The sequence below is a fragment of the Caretta caretta genome, chromosome 1, assembly GCF_965140235.1.
Source record: "Caretta caretta isolate rCarCar2 chromosome 1, rCarCar1.hap1, whole genome shotgun sequence".
Classification (NCBI taxonomy): Eukaryota; Metazoa; Chordata; order Testudines; family Cheloniidae; genus Caretta; species Caretta caretta.
Window position 1 is genome coordinate 126642332 of NC_134206.1, and position 24051 is coordinate 126666382.

Here is a 24051-nt window from a genome sequence, read left to right on the forward strand (position 1 = left end):
TGGAGAGGCACTAAAATAGTGAAGTTAATCTACAGAATCAAAACCACCTGCATCTTCACTGACTAGCTAGATGGGGATATGGTGAAGCTGGCTATAAATAAAGCTAAATGCACAAATTCTGGTTCAGGTTCCTGGCCACTTCCTACGCTATCTTCCTCTCAGACTCATCACACCAGACTGAGCCTGAACTCTCCACAGCATGTGCCTTTTATTGAGTGCTGAAGGAAATTAACTCCCCATAGCTGGCCCAGCCCCACTGCCTTGCAAATCACTGGGCTCAGGGCAGGCAGCAGTTCTAGCTGAAGGAAAGGGATTAACTCATTCCCTGCCAGCTTCAGGACATGGTCTATACATAACATTATAATTTGAAGGTGGGAAATTCAAAAGTGGCGTTTTGTTTCAAAATATTATCCCCATAAATGGGGGGAAATAAAATTGAAGAGATTATACTTTGAATGTAGGCTTTACAGGCTAGATTGTCACACAACTGTATTCATGCAGAATTCACAAAAATGGACCAGATCCTCAAATTCAATGGAGCTGTGAAGGATGTGGCTCTTTGGCATTCAGTTGGGAATACAAATAGATATGATTAAGAGTGTTAGCTCTCCCAATGGATTCATCCCACTGCAGAGCTGGGTTTGGGGAGAGGAAACTCCCTTACACAGACCACTGATCCAGTTCTCTTCTCCAGGCTACAACGATCTCCAACCCACTTACATCAAATCCCCAATATACTTGTGCAGGGAGAATGGCTAGAAAATCATGTTCCCCAAGGCAGTGGGGAATTCTAGGGTGGGGGGGGGGAGAAAACCCCCTGTGCAGCTGTGCAACACACAGAAGATGCAGCCTGCCATGAATAGATGTCCTAAATCCCATACCTGTTCCTCTCCAATGTGGGCTATCAGATACCTAAGGAGCAGAAAGGGATTTACCTTTAAGTGGGTAAATGACATTTTCAACACTCCAAAACATGAGGCCTACAGATTTAATCAAAACATTCACATTCTCAAACTTGGTAGTATGAAAGCATCCCATTTGAAACCAAGCTTTCATCATTTTATATAACAGCACTGCCTGTGAGATAATTAGCTAGTGTAGGTCTCTGGCTGTTCGCTTAAATTGTTCTCTTTGATAAAGAAAGTCTGATGGGGGCATTACAGCCAACAGATAGGGTACACAGAGGAAAAGATGCTCAACACTAACGGTACAAGAGGATGTCTGCCATCTCTCACCTTCCATCTGCCCATTTTCTTTGGTTTCAATATACATGAGTTCACAGCACCCGAGAATTGCTTTGAACTTTGGGTTCAGACAAAATCTCAAAGGGAAACTCTGTGAAAGCACAGGGTTTTACCTAGTTTTCCTTTGAAACTATGCAAAACCATGAATTTTCCATGATTTCAATGTAAGAGCCATAAAATATGGCCAGATTTGACTGAAGCTGAGTTCAGACTCACTTAAAAGTAGAGCTGGCCAGAGGATAACACTTCTGTTTCTCAATAACTTGAAAAAAGCTTTCAAACATGTTTGGAAAAATGGAAGTGTATTGATATGTCTATTTCTGGATCTAAACATGATCTTTTCAATTTGGGGAGTTTTTGGGGGGGGTCCAGGCCTCTCTGGTGCTGGAGAGAGAGACACACACAGACACGACACACTCTATAGCTACTGTGACATTCCCCTGGGTGCAACCCGAACTGCTGTGTCCCCTTAGCTCTCCAACCTGGGATGCTTTTTACACTGCTTTGCTAGTGAACAGCAAACCCCTCCAGGCTCTGCTCACGCTCAGTCAGCAGCATGCGAAGTCACTCCCAGCTGACAGCATGAATGCTATGCCCAGCCATCCATGAATTACATATAGGGCAACACCCACATATCTCTCAGTCCCAGCCTTCTCCCCCCATCCCCCCAGAAAATGTGCGTCTTGTATCATTCAGTATCCCACTGAACTGTCCAAGCTCATAAATAGTCCATCATTCCAACAATGGGAAATAAATATGCACCAGCCCTGTTGACCCGAGTAGAAATTTCCCAAACACACTGGTTTAAATAAAACAAAAAAATAATAAAACAAGTTAAAAGATAGATTTTAAGTGATTAAAAGTGGTCAGGCATAAAAGTCAGAATTGGTTACAAAAGAAATAAAGGGATAAACACATGCAAGCTAAACTTCATCTGGCTAAATAGGCTTAAAAGCAAAAGGTTTGTCTCAGCAAGAGCTGCAATACATTTCACAGGCTGGGTCCTTTTCCAGCCTGGGACCACTCCCTCCTTTGTTCAGTTCTTTGGAAGTCGCTCTCATAAGCGGAAAGATGGAAGGAGGAGACAGGGGTCCTATGGAGGTCACTGTCCTTTACTTTTTATATCCTCCTCTCGGAGGATTACCTCCTGCCCCACCGAGGTGTAGACAAACAGCCCCCTGTATACATGAGATTTGCACTATATCTGGATACCAAGCCTATAGATTTTTGTATTGGGGAGATAAAACACTGACAAGAATTATTTTTCAACTTGGTCAAACTAAATGTTTGAAAAATGATTTGATTCATTTTGTCACCTTGAGTCAGATCAGTTCTGAGGAGCTACTCTTGTCAAGCAGCATGACATCAATAGTAATCTTGGTTAGAGTACATAGTCCTTTATTTAACATTCTGTCTGCCACTAAGATATGGATGAAGGCTATCAAAATAAATCAGGCACTGGTGACTATTGACATCAACCCTGGACCACCAGAAACGTAACACAATGAAACAGCAAAAATGCAAATCCAGACATTAGAATTAGGAATCCAATGCAATTCATGTTTCCTCTCAAGATTTCTTCTGTTTCATTAAAGGAAATCTCATTAACAGGATTTTCTCTTCCAACTCAGTTTTATAGTCAAGGGGCTCACAAAACACTGCAAAAATGGAGGCTTAGTTATTATGGATTTCCTGAAACTCTTTAGATAGTCTGAGAGGATTTAGAAGTGCAAATAAATACCCCAGTTGCCATTAGGAATGTAGAACTACAGCAAAGGTTCTATGCTTCATGTAACCCTAATCTTCTTCTCCAAAGTCCTTTCGCCTTCTCCAAAGTCTGCTTTCAAGGGCTGTATTATAGTCAGAATGTACTATTTGTATTATGGTGGTGCCTAAGAGCCCCAGTCACGGACCAGACCCCATTGTGCTAAGTACTGTACAAACACAGGACTAAAAGAGGGTCCCTGCCCCAACCACCTTCAAATCTAAGAACTTGTATATATGGCCAGGGCTTCAAAAACTCAATATTCATTGAGATTGAGAGAGAAAGATGCTATAGCCCAATAGTTAGGGCACTCATATGGTATGTGGGAGAGTTAGGTTCAAGTCCCTGCTCCAATGACTAATTATTTATGCAGTGTGGAACAGTTTCAACTAGAGAAATTAAGAGCAACCCCACAAAATACCAATAGCCTTGTGGTTAGGGCATTCTTCTGGGGAGGCCTAGGTTCAACTCCCTGCTCCAAATCAAGCAGAGTGGTGATTCAAGCCTGGGTTTCCCATATCCCAGGGGAGTACCCTAATCACTGTGCTATTGGGTGTTCTGGAATATATACATAGCAGCCAGGTAGCTCACCTCAAAAATCCCCAGCCTGCTTACCCTTACATCTATATTCTGTGTGGGTTAGATATGCTCTGATCACACCTACCAGATCAGTCCCCGCAGGCAAGATAAGTGGGAGAAAGCTTAATTTGAAAAACCTGCTGTGGTTTAGGTGTGAGCAAGCACCTCATTAGCTGTGGCGTGGCATCAGGACTTAGGTGCCTTGGCACATGCTCACCAGTGGAAATTAGGTGCCTAAAGAGGCAGACACCTAAATCTCTATGCAAACCTAACCTTTAGCTCACATTTGGAGAATTATCTCCACAACCACTAGTGCTAGTGTAAAAGGATCTGATTTTCAGAGGTCTGAGTACCAGTGGCTTCCACTGACTTCACTTAGAGTTGTGAATGCTCAGCACTTCTGAAATTCAGGTTCCTAATGTTTAAAAAATATGAAAGCTTGGATCCTCCAGAAGTTGAAGGTATTTGCTCAGGAAAGCTTCCTACTTGCTATGGACAAGTGAACTTTTCAAGCCTGTGTATAACCCATGGAAGACAAGACTAAATAAAACAGCCCTAGGAAGAGAGCTAGATGGCCTTTAAATTGCCTTTTTAATTTCTCCGTCTTTCAGGACCCTGCAAAGATCTCCTTCTGAACTGGCAGGGTCTGAAGTATCTCACACTGTTCTCTTGTGAGAGCTTCCAGTGCCTCCAAAAAGAGTGACAAACTTTGGAGGGTGTGAAATCCAGCCCCATTTCCCATCAGTGGGAAGGTCACCTGCATGACACCAGGCCTCTGGAAATTGAAAAGAGGACCAAAATGTGTGAAGAGTGAAACAGAATAATTCTCAAGTTTTGCAGAGGTGATTTCATTTTTAAATTCCTTTCCCCCCCCCCCCCCCAAATCCATCTCTAATAGAACAGTGTGATCAATGAAATTCTAAACACCAAGGTCTGGTTCCATAAGGACATTAGCCGCCTCTAATATCCACACAAAGCTTTATGTGATTGTAACAGCATTGGCACCCACCTCCTGCGAGTGCCCCTCCACCCACACCCCGGCCAATGATTCTTTTGGCAGGTCTTCTGTAACTCAGTCCTCTGGCTGAGTCACAAACACTGTCCCCCCTTCCGGGGTATACAGTCTCTAGTTCTTCCTCACAGCCCTGCTATGGGGTCATAGCACCAAGGCTTCCCCCTGGAGGCACTGCCTTCTTTAACAGTGCAACAGGGGCCCATCTTGGTACCCTCAGTTGGTGTCCTTTCGGCAGCCTTTCCTGGGCTTAGTCTTCAACCAGACCAGCAGGGCCCATCAGTCTGGTCAAGCTAGGTTCTGGGTTTAGTCTGCCTGCACTGACCTGTCCATGGTTCTGCTGCTGTTCCAGCCAGCCAGGCACCCGATCTTCAGCAGCCTTTCCTGGGCTCAGTACAGTCTGCAGTGAGCTGTCCATAGTTCTGCTGCTCTTCCAGTAAGCCAGGCACCCCATTTTCCCTCTGCAAGCTCCAGGCAGCAACTGATTGCTCTGCCTCTGCTGCTTCTTTTTATATGGCCCTTCTGGCCCTTGATTGGTCATTCCAGCAGCCCCTCTGATTGGTTGCTTCTCTGCAGCCACTCTAGGCCATCTGGAGGACTAATGCCTCTGCTCTTTTCTGGGGCAGGGTGAGGCAGGGCCATTAGGCCTCCAGCAGGGGGCATCCGGACCTACTCCACCCCATCACAGTGATTTAGGATAAAAAAATCATTTCTAAATATCTGAAAGGACTTTGTTTCTCTGCCTAAAGCTATAACTGTGTTTATTTATCTGGGTTTGTTTTGTTGTTTTCATGTATCAGTTAGGAAAAAATACATAAAAGAAAATCAGGTTTCTTTACAGCATAGCTTGCTAATGAATTCCATTTCACATTTCCAATGGAAATGGAAATTATATAAATTGATGGCTATAGCTGGTGTCTACATTATGAATATATTTTATATTTGAAAGATGTTGCCTTTATCTCTTTCTCCAGATCTATAGCTCATTTTTCTCTCTGTGAACCATATGTGTAATTCTATTAGTGTTTGAACTGCCATCCTATTAACATCACATCTTAATTTCGAAGAAGTTAAAAGTCTTGTGGAAAAAAACAGAAAATTCTCAGTTATTTTAAATGGCTTCAAACACGCCCTAAAAATTGATGTGTTTAAAATTAAAAGGCAATCAACAAACGCATTCAAACAGACATACTTGTTGACTGTGAACTTATTTTCATGTTACAGTATTATGTAAAATGGAAGAAAGGCAGGAAAAATGTATTTGTTTGTCATTCAGCCCATCCAATGATGCTATTATCAGGAGTTATTTTTATTTGCTTAAAATATTCCCTTCCTGACAGATCAGGGGGTCTTCAACTGTAGGGTCAATGGCATCAGGGGTCAAGTACAGACCCCCATCCATGGTTCTTTCAACTTTACAGGGGTCCTAACCATCATACACTTTTAGGCCCAGATTCTACAAAGACCTACATATAAGCTTAACCTGTTAGAGGTTTTGCTGGATCAGAATATTTCGTGGTAGCTAACTGGACATGTTTACTAAAATGTTTACTTGTATTGTTAATATTAGTAGTTATATGCTTGAAAAAATCCAACACTAGGCTAGAAATCACCACACTGATGTTCTAATTGTGTGAGAATGCAAATATATTTTTTCATATTTACATGCAATTACTAGCACTGAATGATATGTAAAGCTATGTCTACACTTGGAGCTAGGGATTGGATTCCCTGGTTTGCACAGACATTCTCTCACTAGCTCTCATTGAGGTAGCATGCTAAAAATAGTTGTGTAGCATGGCAGGAGAGAGTGGTGGCACAGGCTATCCACCCCAACTACATGCCCATGGGGTTCAAGGGTGTGTGTACTCGGCACGGCTAGCCTGTGTCATTGCCCGTGCTACAAGAGTGCAGTAGCTCAATGAGATCTAGCACGAGGGAATCGTTCCTAGTGTAGACATAGCCTAAATACACATACTCTAGTGATCTGTGGGAATTTAGAAGTCTTTGGCACAAATTCTGGCCTTGGTGATGCCAGCAAAAATATAGAGCAACTCTACTAACCCAGTCACTCTGGGTTTATATCTGTGTAAATCAAATGGACTTTGACCTGTTGAGTACAAAGATACCTAAGAATTAAACTAACATATAACTATAAACAAAAGCTCTTTTCATGCTCCATTTGTATTCATGAATGGAGATGGAATTGAAAATTATCAAACGCTTATGCATAAACATGAATTCTTTTACTTAGCTTAGTACCAAGGGAAGGCCTTCACAAACACCCTGTGGAACCTGGAGTTACAACAACTGAGCTCAAGGGGAAAAATGTAAAAGTTAGGGGGGAAATTAGGTGTAAAACCACATTAATCACAAACAGCTTGAAAAGGAGAGCTTTGTGATTAATCTTTCCCAACATTTACTGTGACAACTAATTCAAATTAAAACATGATCATTACACATGGCACTCTAAATCCACAGAATTAAGTGGACTTCTATTTGAAACACAGATTATAAACAGAATTGATGAGTAGCAAGAAAACCGTAGCAGAGAGAGAGAAGAGGTGCTCTCTATCACTGTCAAAAGATGCAGTAGACTGCTAAGTAATAGCCATGCACCAGATTGCATCATTCACAATCTGAGCCAGAATTGGGGCTGGGTGAACATGCACCACACCAGGGGGAGCTCTGTATCTTCAGAGGCACGATCCTTTCTCCATCTCTCCTTAAGATGTTGTGCATGCATCTCCATGCATCTGACCAGTCTCTCCTCCTCTTTGGTATGACATGCACTCCTAAAATGATAGGAGAAAGCAGTCTCTGTGGCTGTACACAGTGGGTAGAAGGGACAGGAGAAGGCTCCTGGCTCCCTCCTTACACCATGCAGTTGCCAGAGGCAAATTTTTCCCTGTATTAACAGGTGAGACTCATGATAAAATTCTATTTAGGAAGGGAATTTCCACAACTGAGAATTTCTTGATAAATTCCAGTCACATCTCTTACCACCCCAACCTCTTCCACTATTTCAGAAAGAAATTCCTTAAGATAACCTGCTAATGAGAGAGAAATATTTCCAAGTCATTCGAATTAGACATCTAGGAAAGCAAATAGATGGCATTCATGCATTTATTGGCTGAAATTAAGATGTTCCCAACCTACCAGTCCTAATTCACGGTCATGTTGCTACAATGTGGCTTTCATTCAAACATCCTCTTTGTCTGTTTAGCAATAAATCTTGAAATGTTCTTCTTTAAAAGTCATTATAAATTATCCTAAATGGGAACAGCTCCCTTCCAATGAAACTTTTTTTCTAAGCAATATATTCATTAGACTTTATCTGCTTAGTGCATATATGCCACTAAAAGTGCTTGAAAGTTAATTATGCAGAAGATTATCAGAATAGTAATAATTATCATTATGGAGATTATGGAGTGGATAAATAGGTCTCCAATTTCATCTTTTGAAAAGCTGGCATACTAATAGGATCGAATCCTACTCACAGAATACTTCAGTTGAAGTCAAATGGCCAAATTCACAGATGGCATAAACAGCAAAGTGATTGGGTCAAATTCTGCTCTCACTTGCACTCAGGTAAATCGGAGGTAACTTCACTGACATCAAGTGAATTACTCTGGATTTACACCAGATCTTTAAAATCTAATTGCCCATGTAACCCACTCTTGAGTGTGTGTTCTGTGTTACAGATGCCTCTGTGCCTAATCTGCAGAGAATATAGTACTTTTACAGTCCTATCTAGAGAGCCTTAGCTCGTGAGCGCAAGCTGTGTTTTTAGCTCTGGAGGTCCCCAGCTCAGTTTCTGGTGTGCTGGCCAAGATGATGCTATCACATCAGCTCATATGGGAACTTTTCCCTGATAGGGCGGCCTAAGACATCAGTGTCTGAAGACTGTAAGCTTTCCTTAGTTCCTGATCTTAGCTTGTTGGAGCAAGGACCATATCTTTGTATGTGTTTCTATAACACAAGTACTGGTTGTGAGCTCTGGATGCTACTGCAATATTAATATTTTTTAAAATAATAATACAAAATCAATTTTTTAAAAATTCCAGCCTTATGGTTGGTAAGATAAACTTCCCACTATGAACTGAACGTAAACCAAAAAAGCGTGGTCTTCCTGAGGCAGCAGGCAGGCCGCTCCAGTGACTCAGGTGCTGAGTATACTGTTGATGTGGTACAAACCAGGTGGAGCAAATTGATAAATCCAGCCCAGAACTGGGCCTGGGAGACACCCCCACACACACATTCTGGGGGCACTAGGATCCACACGCTGCCTCCCCTCCTTTCCCCTCCCCGCCCCGCCAATGTGTGGTGTTAGGAGAAAGCCACAATGAGGAGCCAACCAGAGACTCCAGCTGGTAGGGGCATGAACAGCCAAAGCAGGGACTTTGGCCTTGGGAGAATGTTCTACCCTTCAGACTCGACTTTCTCTGCCCTATGTTGATTGGCAGTTTGCTTCAACCCTTGGCCTACCTCACAATCTCTTCACCTCAGTGTCACTCCACAGCTGCCCCTCTTACCCTCTTCTCCCCTGCCCTGTCCCCCCACCCTTCCCATCAATATCTGCCATCCCTTCCCTTTTCTTTCCTGTTAGCTTACCCCTCCTATATATACCTACCTAAAGAGGAAAAAAAGTTAAAAAAAATACATGGAATAACATGCTGTTTGCTGCCGTCACATTGTTCACTCTGCTTGTTTATTAGACACGGTCCCCTACCCTGGATCTGTCTTGTCTATTTAGATTGTAAGCGCTTTGGAGCAGAGATCAGCAGCTACGCTGTGTTTGTACAGTGCCTAGCACAATGGTCCATCACAGGAGCTGGTCCATCACAGGAGCTCCTAGGCTGTACGATAATACAAAGAATAAATAATAATAATACTTCCCCCCTACTACAACTTTGACATAATTCTGGCTTCTACAATAAACATCCTTGAGCGTTCCTAGAAGTCCTCCAGCAAAACCAAAAGAGATTGGACTTGACATTTTTGATATTTCTAACTTTAAAAAATATCATCCTTCATCATGAAGAGAAGGGGGGGAAAAGCACAAGCCCAAGAAAACATTTTCAATATATATTTAAAGTGAAATCCTGACCCAATTGAAGTCGATGGGAGTTTTACCACTGATTTCAGTTGGGCCAGGATTTCTCTCTTTCCATTCATCTTCAACCCTAATGGTGTTCCCCTTCCCCTTCACCAGGAACAGGGTTCTACCTTTTGTTCCTTCTACTTGTACAACATAGAGTAGATATACATAAAAATCCTCTCCAAACTAGGTCGTATTTTCAAAATTAAATTAATAATTTTCTATAGTTTTTTTCAGATACTGACCAATCAGTATCTAAATTTACTGATCCCTCTTAGTCATTAGAACTGTAATGTAGGCCAGAGAGCTCTATATCATGTTTAGGTACAGCCTCAGCTTACTGAAACTATTGATTCTATAAATTGTAGATTGAAACAGTTTATCACCCAAAATCAGAGCTTCCTTAGTTCAGAAGATTAGATGAGTCCAAGATCCTAGGAATTTCTATGGTTACATAAATGGGATAAGATTAGAAGAGATCTGGATTATTCAAATGGGGTGTAAATTTACCAATATAACTTAGTCAAAATGATTTGGTCTTTCTCAGAAATGAAACTTCCAGGAAAATGTTTAGAAAAGATAGCAATTACCCTATTCCTTTTATGGTTCTGACTGTTAATTTATGGTGCATCCTGAGGCTATGATGGGTGCCCTTTTTTTTAAATCAAAAGATAAATCTTAATGAAAGTTTTTGGTTCTTTCAATTATCACAACAGTGAATATTAAAGAGGCATCAAAGGCAGAATCAGCTTTTAGCAGAAGCCATGAAGGTCCTCATTAGGGTGGAGTTCAGCACTCCAGTATCAGTGCAGCATTTCTGGCCAAGAAATTATACATCGAAGTAGTAACAGTGAGTCACCACAAGTTACTTTGGAAGAACTATACACAGTGGTTTCAGAACATAAAACTAACAGAGGCAATGGCCTAGAGAATAAATTGCAAATTAGAATTGCCAGGGAACAAAGTTTGCTATATGACTTTTCTCGGAAATAAAGCCACTTTCCTTTTCTTATGGCCCTACTTGATCATTCAACAGATTCAAAAGCACATGGCTAAAGTAATCCTAAGAGCTCCATGGTGAAGCAGTTCGATTTTGCTTTCAGATGTGATAAAACTGTGTCCACACAAATCCAGTCTTCTCTTTCTTAAACAGACTAGCCCTCAGACTATATCAGGGTCTCCTTTATGTACAGTAGAGCTTAATTCAACCAGTTGATGAAGGTTTGAAACTGTTTATCTGGTCTTTTTTAAGAGGTTAAAAAAATTATAATGAATCAACACTATCAAGTTCTGCCAGCGAATCAATTAGATTGTGTGTTGGAATGTAGAAAAATTGTTTCTACTCGTGAGGTTTCAAGGATTCTGACTCATACAGATCAAACACTTTGCATAAAATGGATTTATTATGGTTCAAACTGCAGTATTAAAGCAACCAGGACAAAACTGACAAACTCTCTTTTCTTTGACATATCTAGTCATTTTAAAGGCACACAGTTGTTGAGATCAGAGAATCAACATTCTCTCAGGCTAGAAATCTAAGCTTAAATTCTCCTCAAGTGCTAGCTGCTACTTTTCACTGTACCTCCTGGCAGGTTTTTTTTTTTTTTTTTTTGCTTACCTTGAAAGTTTGTTTTTGAAACAGAATTTTGTTACTAATGTTTGTAAACTCTAGTCATGTGCCAAGTGAGCAGGGCTGGATAGGAACCCACATATCTTATATCCCTGCACTGTTAGCACTCTCTTCCCAAAAAGACTATTTTGCTGGGATTTCCCACACCACAAAAGAAGAGATTTAAAGCCCATCTGTGAGAAAGACAAGAGCACACTCACTATAAACTCCTTGTCATCCTTTCTTTAAACCAAAATTACTAGTGTCATGATCTTCTGCCCAGTCATCAAACTCTCTCTCTCACATACACACACATGCACACACACACAGTGAATTATTGCAGTTCACACAGCGCCCTGCAGAACCTACAGCCAGTTCTGTTGGAACATCCAAGGATTACATAGTCAAGCAATTTTCTAAATGTATCTTTACATAAAATCAGACGGGATGATTCAGGAACTCATTTCCCAAAATGCAACACTTCAAGAGCACACGATCACACATACTCATTTGTTTGCACATAAATACCATGGAAAAGGATTACTCTGTACCTCAGGAAGAAAATTGCCATGAGGTATCAACAGCAGCTGTTTTACAAATGCATAAAATATCATACCTTTTTCATTCACAGTTTCTTCTTTTATTTTCCTCACTGCTTCTTGGCCTTCACTTTCATCGTTTCCAGCTGTCATCATCAAGAAAATGCAAAATTAATAATGCAATCAGCTTAAAGACTGTTGAGTACCCAGTCATCCTACAAGTCTAGGTTAACCACAATGTAAAATGCCACAATCAGAAAGCAAACAACAAGCTTGAAGTGAAAGAGAATTATTTACTGCAATCACACTAACAGAAGTTTCAGAAGGCACCATACAAACACATTGCTATTCACACATGACTGGACTGTTTTGTCTCTTCTAGTTATTGCATGAGGCCTGGACAGCCATGTGCTGGAGCAGCTGCAGTTAAAACCAAATCTGGTGATTCAAGTGAAACACGTTTCAGAAACAGAGTCTGAAACAGCAATAAAGCAGTAAGCTTGGACTGCATTTTCCAAAATGAAAAAGAACTGATGGGATTTCACGGAGTATTTTGGTGGATACTCACTAAAATGTCCAGTCCATCTGACTCCATGCATAGGCACAGTTCTTACTAGCATTAATAGAAAATAAGTGTAGACATCAAAGAGCGAGAAGAGACTCTGCCCTCCTGTCATTGAACTACAGTAGACAATCACAGTTAACAATTGGATAGTAGTCACTGTTTGGCAGTTGCTTTGTGACAATGTTGTCTTTGGAACAGCAAAAAAAACACTGTGCTTGGTAACAGAGTTTTAATTTTGAAAGTGGAATTTACCATTCTGTCTATCCATCAACAGAGATAGAGGTTTTCTATAGCCCCATCATCACAGCATCTAAGTCCTTCCTAGATAAATTAGATGCACATAGTAAGCCCCCTAATGAATGCTAACAAGTCTTCTGCTGCCTCTAGTTATAGAAAGACTGCCTGGGTTTTTATAAACCTGGGTGATAAGGAAGGCTTTATTTTTCTTCTCCCTATTTTGATTTGTTATTGTTTATTAGGTTATGTATGTATTTATTTTGTTTATTTATCTTCCATTTATTTGTTCCTTTCTCTTTCTGGTTATGGAGGGAGAGATCTTGCACAGAAGAGTTTATTGTGGCATGCCGAACAGTTCAGTCAGACTCTGGATTAGTCTGACTTCCTCTGGGAACTCCCTGTATGCCCTTGAGAGAGAACATTTTATCTCTGGGACCTCATTACACTTCATTCTGGCTTGTATAAACTGCATTGTCCAAGAGCGCGTGGAGAGATCAGACCAGCACAGGGGTGATGTCGCCCAGGCCACTGAGGGGATAGGCTAATGCATTCTGCAGAAGCTGGAGCCTCAGTGTTGCTTGCACATTTAGCCCCAGGTATGGGGAGTTACAGTATTCTATCTGGAGGTGACAAATGGATGGGTTCATGAAATGGAAAGAGAAGACTCATTATTTATCTGAAAGCAGTTGAAACAGGCAATTTTGCCATTTAAAACTGTTAATGGGAAGACAGCTTGCCTGTAAACACCTACAAGCATACTGGTCTATAATGGTATGTACAGATTAGATTCAATTCCTTTTTGACCTCCTCATACTAACCATTTTGAAACAAAGCAAAGAAACGCTCATTTGTAGTATTTGTTTTTTCTGCAAAATCCATCTGGGGTTTTATGACACACAAACATTCAGCTTGATCCTAATTTCTGGAAATAGATGCAGTGTCAAAGAACAAACCCTACAGTGAAACTGCCATGTCTGTGTAACTCTGCACAAAGCAGCTATGGGCAAGGAATCAACTCTCCTCACTCTTTCAGCTTAAGTGATTTCCTACAGTGGGGTTTCAAAAATCAGTCTGTCAAAGTGCTAGATACAGTTATGTTAAAAACTGACTTCTGTGGCAAGCCCTGTGAGGGTCCCATCTGATCCTCCTTTCATTCAGCATTTATCACACAATGAACATGCATATTAAAACCTCCAGTGACTTGATTTAATTCTCAGTATGTTCATTTATTTTTCAAAGAACTTGCGTTGCACAACAAATTGTAATTCACATTATTTTCACTGTTATATTAATGGTTCCTCATTAAAGCTCAGGACCCCCCAAACAAACTCAGTTTATTCTTATTTGCATATTTTAATTCAAGACCATTGGGGCAAAAGAATCATTTTACTAAATAGCTGCTTCAAATCTGTTTCCATATTAGCTTAAGAGGGAGATTGAAAAGATGAGTCTAGGAGCTGGGAGCACCATAAAATTGAAAATTGCCTTGACCAAAGCCGTTTGTGTGCTGGAGGCTTTTGAAATGATTTTGCAAAGCAAATGCTTTAGGGATGAATAGAACGACTCGATAAGTGACCAAATCCTTATAAAAAGTTCAAAGTAATGTATTGCAAAAAGATACAGTAATGTTGTAAGAGTAATCTATACCTCTGGTTTTATTTAAAGAGATGAGTGATTCCTTACTTATTAGGGGCAAAGCAATAGCAACATTTATAGTCAAAGTTGATAAACACATTCCATTTTAATCCCGGTTTCAGTTGCTTTCACTGTGACAAACTAACCATTTGGTCTGAAATTTTCCACACTTGATCTCTGCCTTAGGATTAATTTTGTTTTGAAAATCTGAGCAAACACAACTCAACATGGACTGAGACGAGTGAAAAATGGGAAATTCTGCCACTACTAAAACCACACAATTTAGTTTCTTTTAATTTGTCTGGGGGATTAGTCCTGGGGCCTTTGCATTTTGTTCACCCCAGGAAAATCTGTTCAGTTTTGGCTAGGTTATAAGCAATGGAAAAAATAGTCACTTCCACATGCTCAGCAGATATTTTTTTCATTTTCTGAATATCCAAGCTACATGTGACACATTCCCAGCCCACAGTGATACTCTTTCATTGTCACCAAACAACTACAAAGGGTTAAAGACAGGAAGCAACAGCTCCACTGAAATACTGTTTGGAAGATCCATTGGGGTGGGAACCAGACAATGAATTCTTGTCTCACTTTTTCCATGGACTAGTTTCAATATTCTGCTCACTTATAACCCTTATTATTGAGCAAGGCCTCATACTTCTACCTTAATAAACAAGTAGATAAAATGCTCCCTTATTTAAAAAATGTTAACTAAGATTTTGAAAGGTGGAGGGATAGCTCAGTGGTTTGAGCATTGGCCTGCTAAACCCAGGGTTGTGAGTTCAATCCTTGAGGGGGCCATTTAGAAATCTGGAGCAAAAATTGGGGATTGGTCCTGCTTTAAGCAGGGGGTTGGACTAGATGATCTCCTGAGGTCCCTTCCAACCTTGATATTCTATGATTCTATGATCACTTTGGGCAGATCGGGGAGTAGACTTCATGTGTACCTAAATCTCGTCTACTTAAACATGCTGCCTCCTAGAATGAACATGCCAAATCTATGTGCTTGGCTATTGTGTTTGCAAAACAGATCTACTCCTGCATGCTCACCTTTAGAAAGCTCATTAAAATCCACAATTGAATGAGTCCTATATGTAAATACAAAGCATCATCATCAAATAATTAGTAGCTAAGAGTCCTAACTTTCAGTCTCCCGCTTTAAGCACTGGGCTATAGTTCCCTTCAAGAGCCAGGAACACAACCTAGTTCTTATATTGTACTGCTGTCTTGCAAGTAGTTCTGTAACCCACTAGTAAAGTGGACAGTGCACACAAAGGAGAACAGCTACTACTGAGAGTGAATTTAAAATGTTCCAATGTGGTAGTAAATTCAGATTTTATTTTTAAAAGTCACCAATCAATATTTAAAAATCATACACACAAAGTCTATCGTCTGTTTTATGTAGGACCTAGACAAAAATACAAAATATGTTGCATCCTCTCACTGCAGACTCTTCAAACAGGTTACACTCTCAAAGCTGTGCAGAAGTCACCAGGAATGTTGATACTCAAAGAAAGGAAAGGTCATAACACTCTTAAGCACCATTTGAAATATCCTGATTGAAATGTCCTATAAAATGTAATAAGGATGAAACGAAAAAGGTTTTCTAAATTTGTAAAGGGTTCCAGAGAAATCAAGATAAGCAACCACAGAATATAATGGAGTATAATATCCTTTCAACAGAATTTTAAAAACACCCTATACACAGCCTTATGCACAGTGGCTGCTACATGCAATTTGGGGGACTTGATAGATTCCCTAATGTAGGACAGGATAGTTCCAGCACTTAGGATCATCACCTGCAGGAGCAGCTGCTCCAGGAAGGCAATCTCACATCAGACAGATGCTTAGACATGGGGCATGCAGCAGAAGCCTCAAGAGAAAGGATGGAAGCCCTAGGAGGCTCAACACCCCCAGTAGTATGTGCAGAGAGACAACAGCAAGGGAGCGCAGGTGGCCAGGGTTCCAGTGAGATGCATTTACTGTGATAGACAACATGAGTGGGTGAAGGAGAAGTGCCCCGCACTGGGAAAGCAGTGCTAGGAAAGTGACCAGTTGAACCATTTTAACAGTGCATGCAAGAGCAGAGAAAGGTCTCAGAAAGATTCAGTCAGGTTTGCACAAGAGGTGGATTGCACATCAGACAGCAGTGATGACATCATGTCTCTCTCCTTGACTCTAAGGAGCATATCAAGTCCTGACAGAGAGGCAACAAGGAACAAGACCAACACAATGTTATGAGGGAAATGGCCTACACAAGTCCAGGATCACGGAACCTCCTGCAGTGGGATTCCCCAGAATTAACTGGACTCGAACACATTCATTACAAAGAGCAGGCACAATCTAATAATGTACAATGAGTGCATAATGCAACCCATAGGAAAATGTGATCCAATAATAACTAAGTCAAACAATAACAGATGGTACCTACAGAAGTTTGTGGTGATGGATGGTAAGCTCCACAGACCCTTCTTGGAGAATACACCCATACAAGGCATGGATCTGATCAGGGTACAGATTCAGAGTTTTATAGCGGCAGTGCAACAAGACAGTGTAGATCATTTTAGAAGTATAGGAGGGATGTTTTCAAATGTGACGGGTGCCTTGAAGAAAAGCCCCTGGAAACAGACCCCAAAGTAGAACCTCTGTGCTTACCCTGAAGGAAAATTCCAGTGGCACTAGGGAGTTCACAAGGAGTTTGAAAGTCTGCAGAGCAAGGGTATCATAGTACCATGGTGGTGGCAAAGAAGCCATCAGTCAAACTGTGCATCTGCATAGACCCAATGCCACTGAACCAGACATTGGAAAGATGCCACTATACATGATGACATCTTGTCAGAACTTTCCAAAGCCAGAATCTTGACAGTCTGTGATATGAGGAATCGGTTTGGACACAGAAACCGGGACAGAGTTCAGCATGCCGACAACACTCGCAACACCATTTGGTTGCTATAGATGGCTGCCCATGTCAATATGCATAAGGCCAGCATGAGAGATGTCCCGGAGAAGACTCACCCAGCATTGTTCCTAGATGGGTAGTGGTGTTAGCTAACACCCTGAGCGGGGCATATATACCCAGCATCAGCAGGTTGGAAGCAGAAGATCAGGACACTGACTCCTTTAACATGCTGTACTGTCTCCCAGTTTTAACAGTGAAACTGATGAAAATCAAACAGTCTATCTATGGAAAAGGACACCCAACTACAGGCAGTAAAGGCAGCCATTCTACCAAAGCCAAGTACTAGTAGGAGCAGAACTATATTTTCGCATTAAAGATTAGCTGAGAGTGCAGGATGCAATCATATTTTGTGGACAAACTGCTGTTGTCTCTGCCTCATTACATAAGGACTTCATGCGAAAAATACATGCCTCGCACCTGGTTATTGACAGCTGACTTAAATGTGCCCTAGAATGTGTTTACTGGGTGGGAACAAATACACAACTCCGCTCCTTGATAGATGAGTGATGCCTGACGGTCATGTGATAAATGCTAGCAGAAAGAGACTCTTACCACATAAGTGGCCCACCTAACCATGGAAAAAGGTGGGAGCAGACTTATTTACCTTCAGTGAAAACCAGTACTTGATTACAGTGAACTGCTATTCAAATTTTAGGCATGTCAGTGCCTTGCCTGACACAAGAAGCAAGTCAAACTGAGGGCCCCCTTTGCAAGATATGGCATTCTGAACATTGTATTCACCAACCATAGCCCCCAGTTTGCCCCAGAAAAATTCAAAGCAATTCACATGCAAATGGGAATTTGACCACCCTACCTCCTCCCCAGCAGTTGACTCAATTGTGAAAACAGCTAAAAGACTGTTACACAAGGTTGTTTCTTCTGGTTCAGACCCCTTGTTAACATTTTTGGCACAGAAGAATACCCAATCAGAAGGGTCCCAAAACAGTCTGGCACAGGCATTGATGGGATGAAGAACCAAAACCCTGCTATCAATGAGAGGAGGTCTGTTGCAGTCAGAAGGATGGAAACACCACTGAGAAGAGATGTCCAACAATCAGAGAATGCAGGCACTAGAGTACAGCAGATCAGCTTAGGACCTACTGGCCCTAGAGACGGGCATCCCCGTGTAGATCCAGCCATTAAGGGAGACACCAGAAAGAGTCAGCTAAAAGATCCTGTAGGGGTGCAGTGGCATCAGATCATATAAGATAAGTAAGAGGGATAAGTGATCCAAAGAAACAGGAGGCTGTTACAAGCCAGTAGACACAACAGCCAGAGAGCCTACTGAGATAGAGAGATCACAGAACAGAGAACTATTCAGAGACAAGCCCCACAAGGAGGGAGGACACAGCTCATTCCCAGGGTGGTCACCTGTTGAGGAGACCAAACTATCTCCAAGAAAATGTAACCACCTAAGTTTGTGGTAAAGATGAGACTCCAACTTGGCTATATGTTAGCAATTTCTGGCCGAAGGGAAACAGATTGGGGGCAGGGCATCAATAATTTGTTTTAAACATTTATATTAAAATGTTTGTAAAATAGGGAAGATGTATCATGATCAGTGGAACTGAAGTCAGAGGTCCCATGTTCCCTGGAGGGACTGTTAGTGACGGCACACCAGTGGACACAGGGAATGCCATGAAGTTAGGCTGGAAGCAACTCAGCCACACGGAGAGAGCAGTGCACAGGGTTTAATAAAGTTCCACTTGTTCAACTTAACCTGCATTCAGCATCACTCTTTGCAAATGAAACAGCCCCTACTGGCTAGAATCTCATGTATGAATGTATGCTTTTTATAATTTTTTTAAATTTATTTGGAATCTCTCAAAAAGGATAATTTTCAACCATGTTCACTTGGATTGACTGATCCAAATGAAAGAGCGAGATATTTTCTAGCTGGATTTGTACTTTGTAAACATAGGGAATTAATTATTCACCTGGCTGTAGAAAAAAGTAACCAAAATAAAAAATTAGGGCTAAGTGATTAAAAAAATTCATTGCGATTAATTGCACTGTTACACAATAATAGAATACCATTTATTAAAATATTTTTGGATTTTTCTATATTTTCAAATCGATTGATTTCAATTACAACATGGAATACAAAGTGTAAAGTGCTCACTTAATATTTATTTTTAATTACAAGTATTTGCACTGTAAAAAAACAAAAGAAATTGTATTTTTCAGTTCACCTAATACAAGTACTATAGTGCAATCTCTTTATCATGAAAGTTGAACTTAAAAATGTAGAATCATGTACCAAAAAAACCTGCATTCAAAAATAAAACAAAGTAAATTTTTAAAGCCTGCAAGTCCACTCAGTCCTATTTCTTGTTCAGCCAATCACTCAGACAAACAAGTTTGTTTCCATTTACAGGAGATAAGGCTGCCTGCTTCTTGTTTACAATGTCACCTGCAGGTGAGAACAGGTGTTCTCATGGCACTGTTGTAGCAGGCATCACAAGATATTTACGTACCCGATGTGCTACAGATTCATATGTCCCTCCATGCTTCAGCCACCATTCCCGGGGACATGTGTCCATGTTGATAATGAGTTCTGCTCAATAACAATCCAAAGCAGTGTGCACCGATGCATGTTCATTTTCATTATTTGAGTCAGATGCAACCAGCAGAAGGTTGGTTTTCTTTTTTGGTGGTTTGGGTTCTGTAGTTTCCACATCGGAATTTTGTTCTTTTAAGACTTCTAAAAGCATGTGTCACACCTCGTCCTTCTCAGATTTTGGAAGCCACTTCAGATTCTTAAACCTCGGGTTCGGCATACGAATGTTTAACATATCTGGCATGTAAATACTTTGCAATGCTGGTTACAAAAGTGCCATGCAAATGCCTGTTCTCACTTCCTGGTGACGTAAATAAGAAGAGGGCAGCATTATCTCCTGTAAGTGTAAACAAACTTATTTGTCTTCACAACTGGCTGAACAAGAAGTAGGACTGAGTGGACTTGCAGGCGCTAACATTTTACATTGTTTTATTTTTGAGTCCAATTATGTAACCAAAAAAAATCTACATTTGTAAGTTGCATTTTCACAACAAGAGATTGCACTACGGTACTTGTATGAGGTGAACTGAAAAATACTATTTATTTTGTTTATCATTTTTACAGTGCAAATATGTATAATAAAAAATAATATACTTTGATTTCAATTACAACACAGAATACAATATATATATGAAAATGTAGAAAAACATCAAAATATTTAATGCATTTCAATTGGTATTCTATTGTTTAACAGTGCAATTAAAGCTGCGATTAATCGTGATTAATTTTTTTAATCACATGAGTTAACTGTGAATAATCAACATCCCTATAAAAATGTTTTCTTTTTTGAACAGCTCTCACAATGGAAGAAACTATTTCAGGGTGAAAAAAAGAAACTTAAAATATTTCAAAAATGATGTCACAACCTGCAAAGCTTAAAATTGCCTCGAATAAAAAAGAAATGTTGTTACCAAAGTTAGCAAGATGGAGAATTTCCTGACTACTGACTTAAAAAAAAAATGCAGAAATGAAATGGAACCAGGAAGTTCCAAAAAAAGTATACCAAGTACACTTAAAATGACTAGAAGAGGGCAGTGCAGAGAAGACATTCCACCTCTTGACTTGTACTACACATAACTGATAGTTTTAGACTTAGTATACGTTTTGCTTTGTTTGACTAGGGACAAAACAATAGAACTATCCCAAACAAAGGCATAGAGGGGCTTTGCTCGGGTTTTACTTTTTAATTGTCTTTAAACAAAGTAAGTTGGGCAAATTTCAGCAAACATGAATGATTTGGAAGGTTGTGTGTGTGTAAAAATAGAGAGTGATAGCTGGATCTCTTGTAGCCTTCACTGTAGCGCAACTATTACAGTAAAATATTGAAGTGAGATCATTACTAGGCAATTGTTTTTCAGCGCTCATAAGAGAATTAGAAAACAAGCTCTCAAATATGAAATACTGCTCAACTCTAACTCTACTGTGCAAACCATCCAAACAAAATATGCCTCACTTAGGAAGAGAAATGCTTTCCTGCACATATTAGAACTCAAATATCTCTCAGCAACAATCTACAGTGAGAGGAGACACAGTGTCGTATATAAATTTTTGTAATTGAAATTAAATCAAACTATCTTTGAAAATGAAAAACTGCACCCCCGAGATAGGATTTAATTATCCTCTTAAAGTCACCTTTGTAGTTTTAACATACTGTATTCGAATTGACTGATTTAGAGCATAAGGAGTCTAACTTAAAAATTGGAAACCAGACAAAACAGAAAAAGATGACAAAGGTATTTGTTTTCTCGGTTGCAGCTGGACTTGAAAGGGTCTCAAATAAGTGCTGGGTTTCTCGGTGGAATTTTATTAATCTGTAACAAAATTTGAGGCTCCAACAGGTTAAGTGTATTTATAGAGTGACTGCTTCTTTTGTACAGTGTACAGTATGGGCCTGATTTTCCACTACCTTGTGTTTTCAGCTGTGCCCAACGGGCACAGAATGCTACCAAATCAGAACTTTTCACTGATGGTGTAAAGCTGTGGAGAATGAGAGCTTTTATATTAGATGTTAAAGATATTATAGATTTTATATTAGATGTTATATTTTATATTAGATATTGCCACACAAATCAAAAGTTGCCACTTCCTTTAGTACCACCAGCCTTTACAAAGGGAGAAATTCAAAAATAGATATTTGTAATTCCAAACTAGAACAGCAAGTCCAGTTATTCAGTAACTAGTGCCTGCCACAGGTAAGGCGAGTTCTAACTTCCATTCTAAAACCCTTTTTTCAGGTGCTCATCATTTTTGGATACAAATTCTTTTTGATCTAAAGTTGTCCATGCTTGGACTCAGTGAATGGAATGTTCTAAAAGTTTGAACCCGGGCTAAGATTGAGCCGATCTGCAGCATCCTGGGGCTTCTCTGAAGCTGGTTTCATGATCCAGAATCTCAGCTTCCATTAAACCATTACATCTGTAAACTGAACTGTTAAGAAGAAAACTTAAAAAATGTGACTCATGTAACTGATGAAGAGATGCTTACAGAGAATCTGGAACAATAACTCTGAGTAGTGTGAACTGCCCAATTCCTGTCAGTAAGAAGCTAACTCAGAGGCTAGGGACAATTTAAAGGGTCAGAACTGGTAACTGTTCGTTCCTCATGTAAGAAAGGAGGAATCACAGAGCTACACGATTTACTGCGTGTGATGTCTCATTTAAGTGCTACAAAGGGTGGTGTTTTAGAGTTACCGCTACTTATGCTCTGGTTTGAACAAAGTTGGTTCAGTTTTGTTTTGAATTATGGGTGTGAAAGTGTATATGAGTTGGATGGAAGGACAGTGGTGGGGAAGAACACTCAACTGTTCCCATATATGCTAAATGGAATTTTTTTCACATAGGTAACAGCTCAAAATAGAATCACTATGCTAAGCTTGTTTTATTAACTCACTGAGATTTAAGGAAGAGGCCAACTTAAATTTCTAAGTGTTTAAAGTCAGAATTTTTAACACATGCACAGCAAAATATTTCTTTATTCATTCTAAAGCTGAAACACCCAGGGGGCATGGCAGGTGTTAAAGCACATAAACTTTGAATCAGTCTAAACTCTGGCTCACAATTTGAGGTGACCTAATTTCTAACAATAGTAGGGAAGCCATAGCAGCATAGGTGGCTGCTCCTTGTGGAACCCTGGGTACATGGTCCAATAGCTGCCATGCGATGAAAGCAAGTTCAGGTATGTCAACCCCTGCTTCAATCACACCTCTCGATTGCAGAGTAGACATACCCAAAGTGATTCTGTCTCCTAGTGGCTGGACCACATAGAAGTTTATGAACCCAGACCTTTGAGCTGACAAAATTGAGTCTTTTAGCTCAGGAATCAGAGGCTCATGCTTTTAGATCCAGAGATATAATTCCTGCTGCAGATAACCTTCCCAAGGGTGTCCTATTACATTATATTGAGATTTCACAGGAGATGAACTACACCGCTATAGTTATACCAGTAAAACTCACTGTGTAGACACTCTTATTCAGAATTACAGCAACCTTTTATTCAGTGTAGCTGAATTTGTACATTAACAGTGTTATTCCATACGTCTGTTAGTCTATAAGGTGCCACTGGACTCTTTGCCGTTATTCCAAATAACTCCAAATTTGGAGTTATACTAGTATAATTGTACCAGTATAGTAATGCTGATAATACAGATATGCCCAGAGTCTGCTCCCACTGAAGACATTAGGACTTTTGCTATTTACTTTAATGGGAGCAGATGGGAGCCCGTAATAAGGCCATGGCATACAGGACAGCTGTTCCAGACAGCAGGAACTACAGAAAAAAACAGTGGAAGTATGTGGAAAAGCTTCTCTGGGGTCACAGATATATTGAGAATAAGGTCTAATAATTAAGCATTTTAGAATCAAGGTCTGGGGTGAAATCCTGGAGCCATTGAAGCCAATGGCAAAACGCTCATAGACTACCCAGGGGTCAAGTTTTTCCCCACACTATCTAGTGTTCATGTCTCTTTTTTAACCCCTACAGATTTCTCTATCCCCAAAAGATATTAAAAAATTATGCAGAACTCCAGTTCGCTGCAGAAGGTGGAGTAGCCATTATAGATCAAAATTGGGGAATAAAGACAGGAAATCAGAATGGGGTGGGGGGGTAGGGATGCCGGAACAATTTATATAGTGGGGTTCTGAGAGCCATTGAACCAAACCCTATCTATAACAGAAACCACTTCAAGCCAGGTGGAGCAACAGCACCTCCAGCACCCGTAGTTCCAGCACCGACTCCTGGGATTCTGTTG

The 24051-nt window shown here is 40.3% G+C and overlaps 1 protein-coding gene across 5 annotated transcripts in view; it reads right to left on the bottom strand.

The window, feature by feature from the left end:
- Positions 1-24051, bottom strand: part of DHRSX (dehydrogenase/reductase X-linked) — a 223268-nt gene that overhangs the window by 152273 nt on the left and 46944 nt on the right. For 4 of the 5 annotated variants that reach the window (XM_048859796.2, XM_048859786.2, XM_048859816.2 and 1 more), the window contains exon 3: positions 11927-11995. The exons of the other annotated variant lie outside the window; for it this stretch is intronic. In XM_048859796.2, coding sequence (XP_048715753.2) covers positions 11927-11995 — 69 coding nt within the window. The remainder of the gene's footprint in view (positions 1-11926; positions 11996-24051) is intronic. 5 annotated transcript variants of the gene reach the window in all.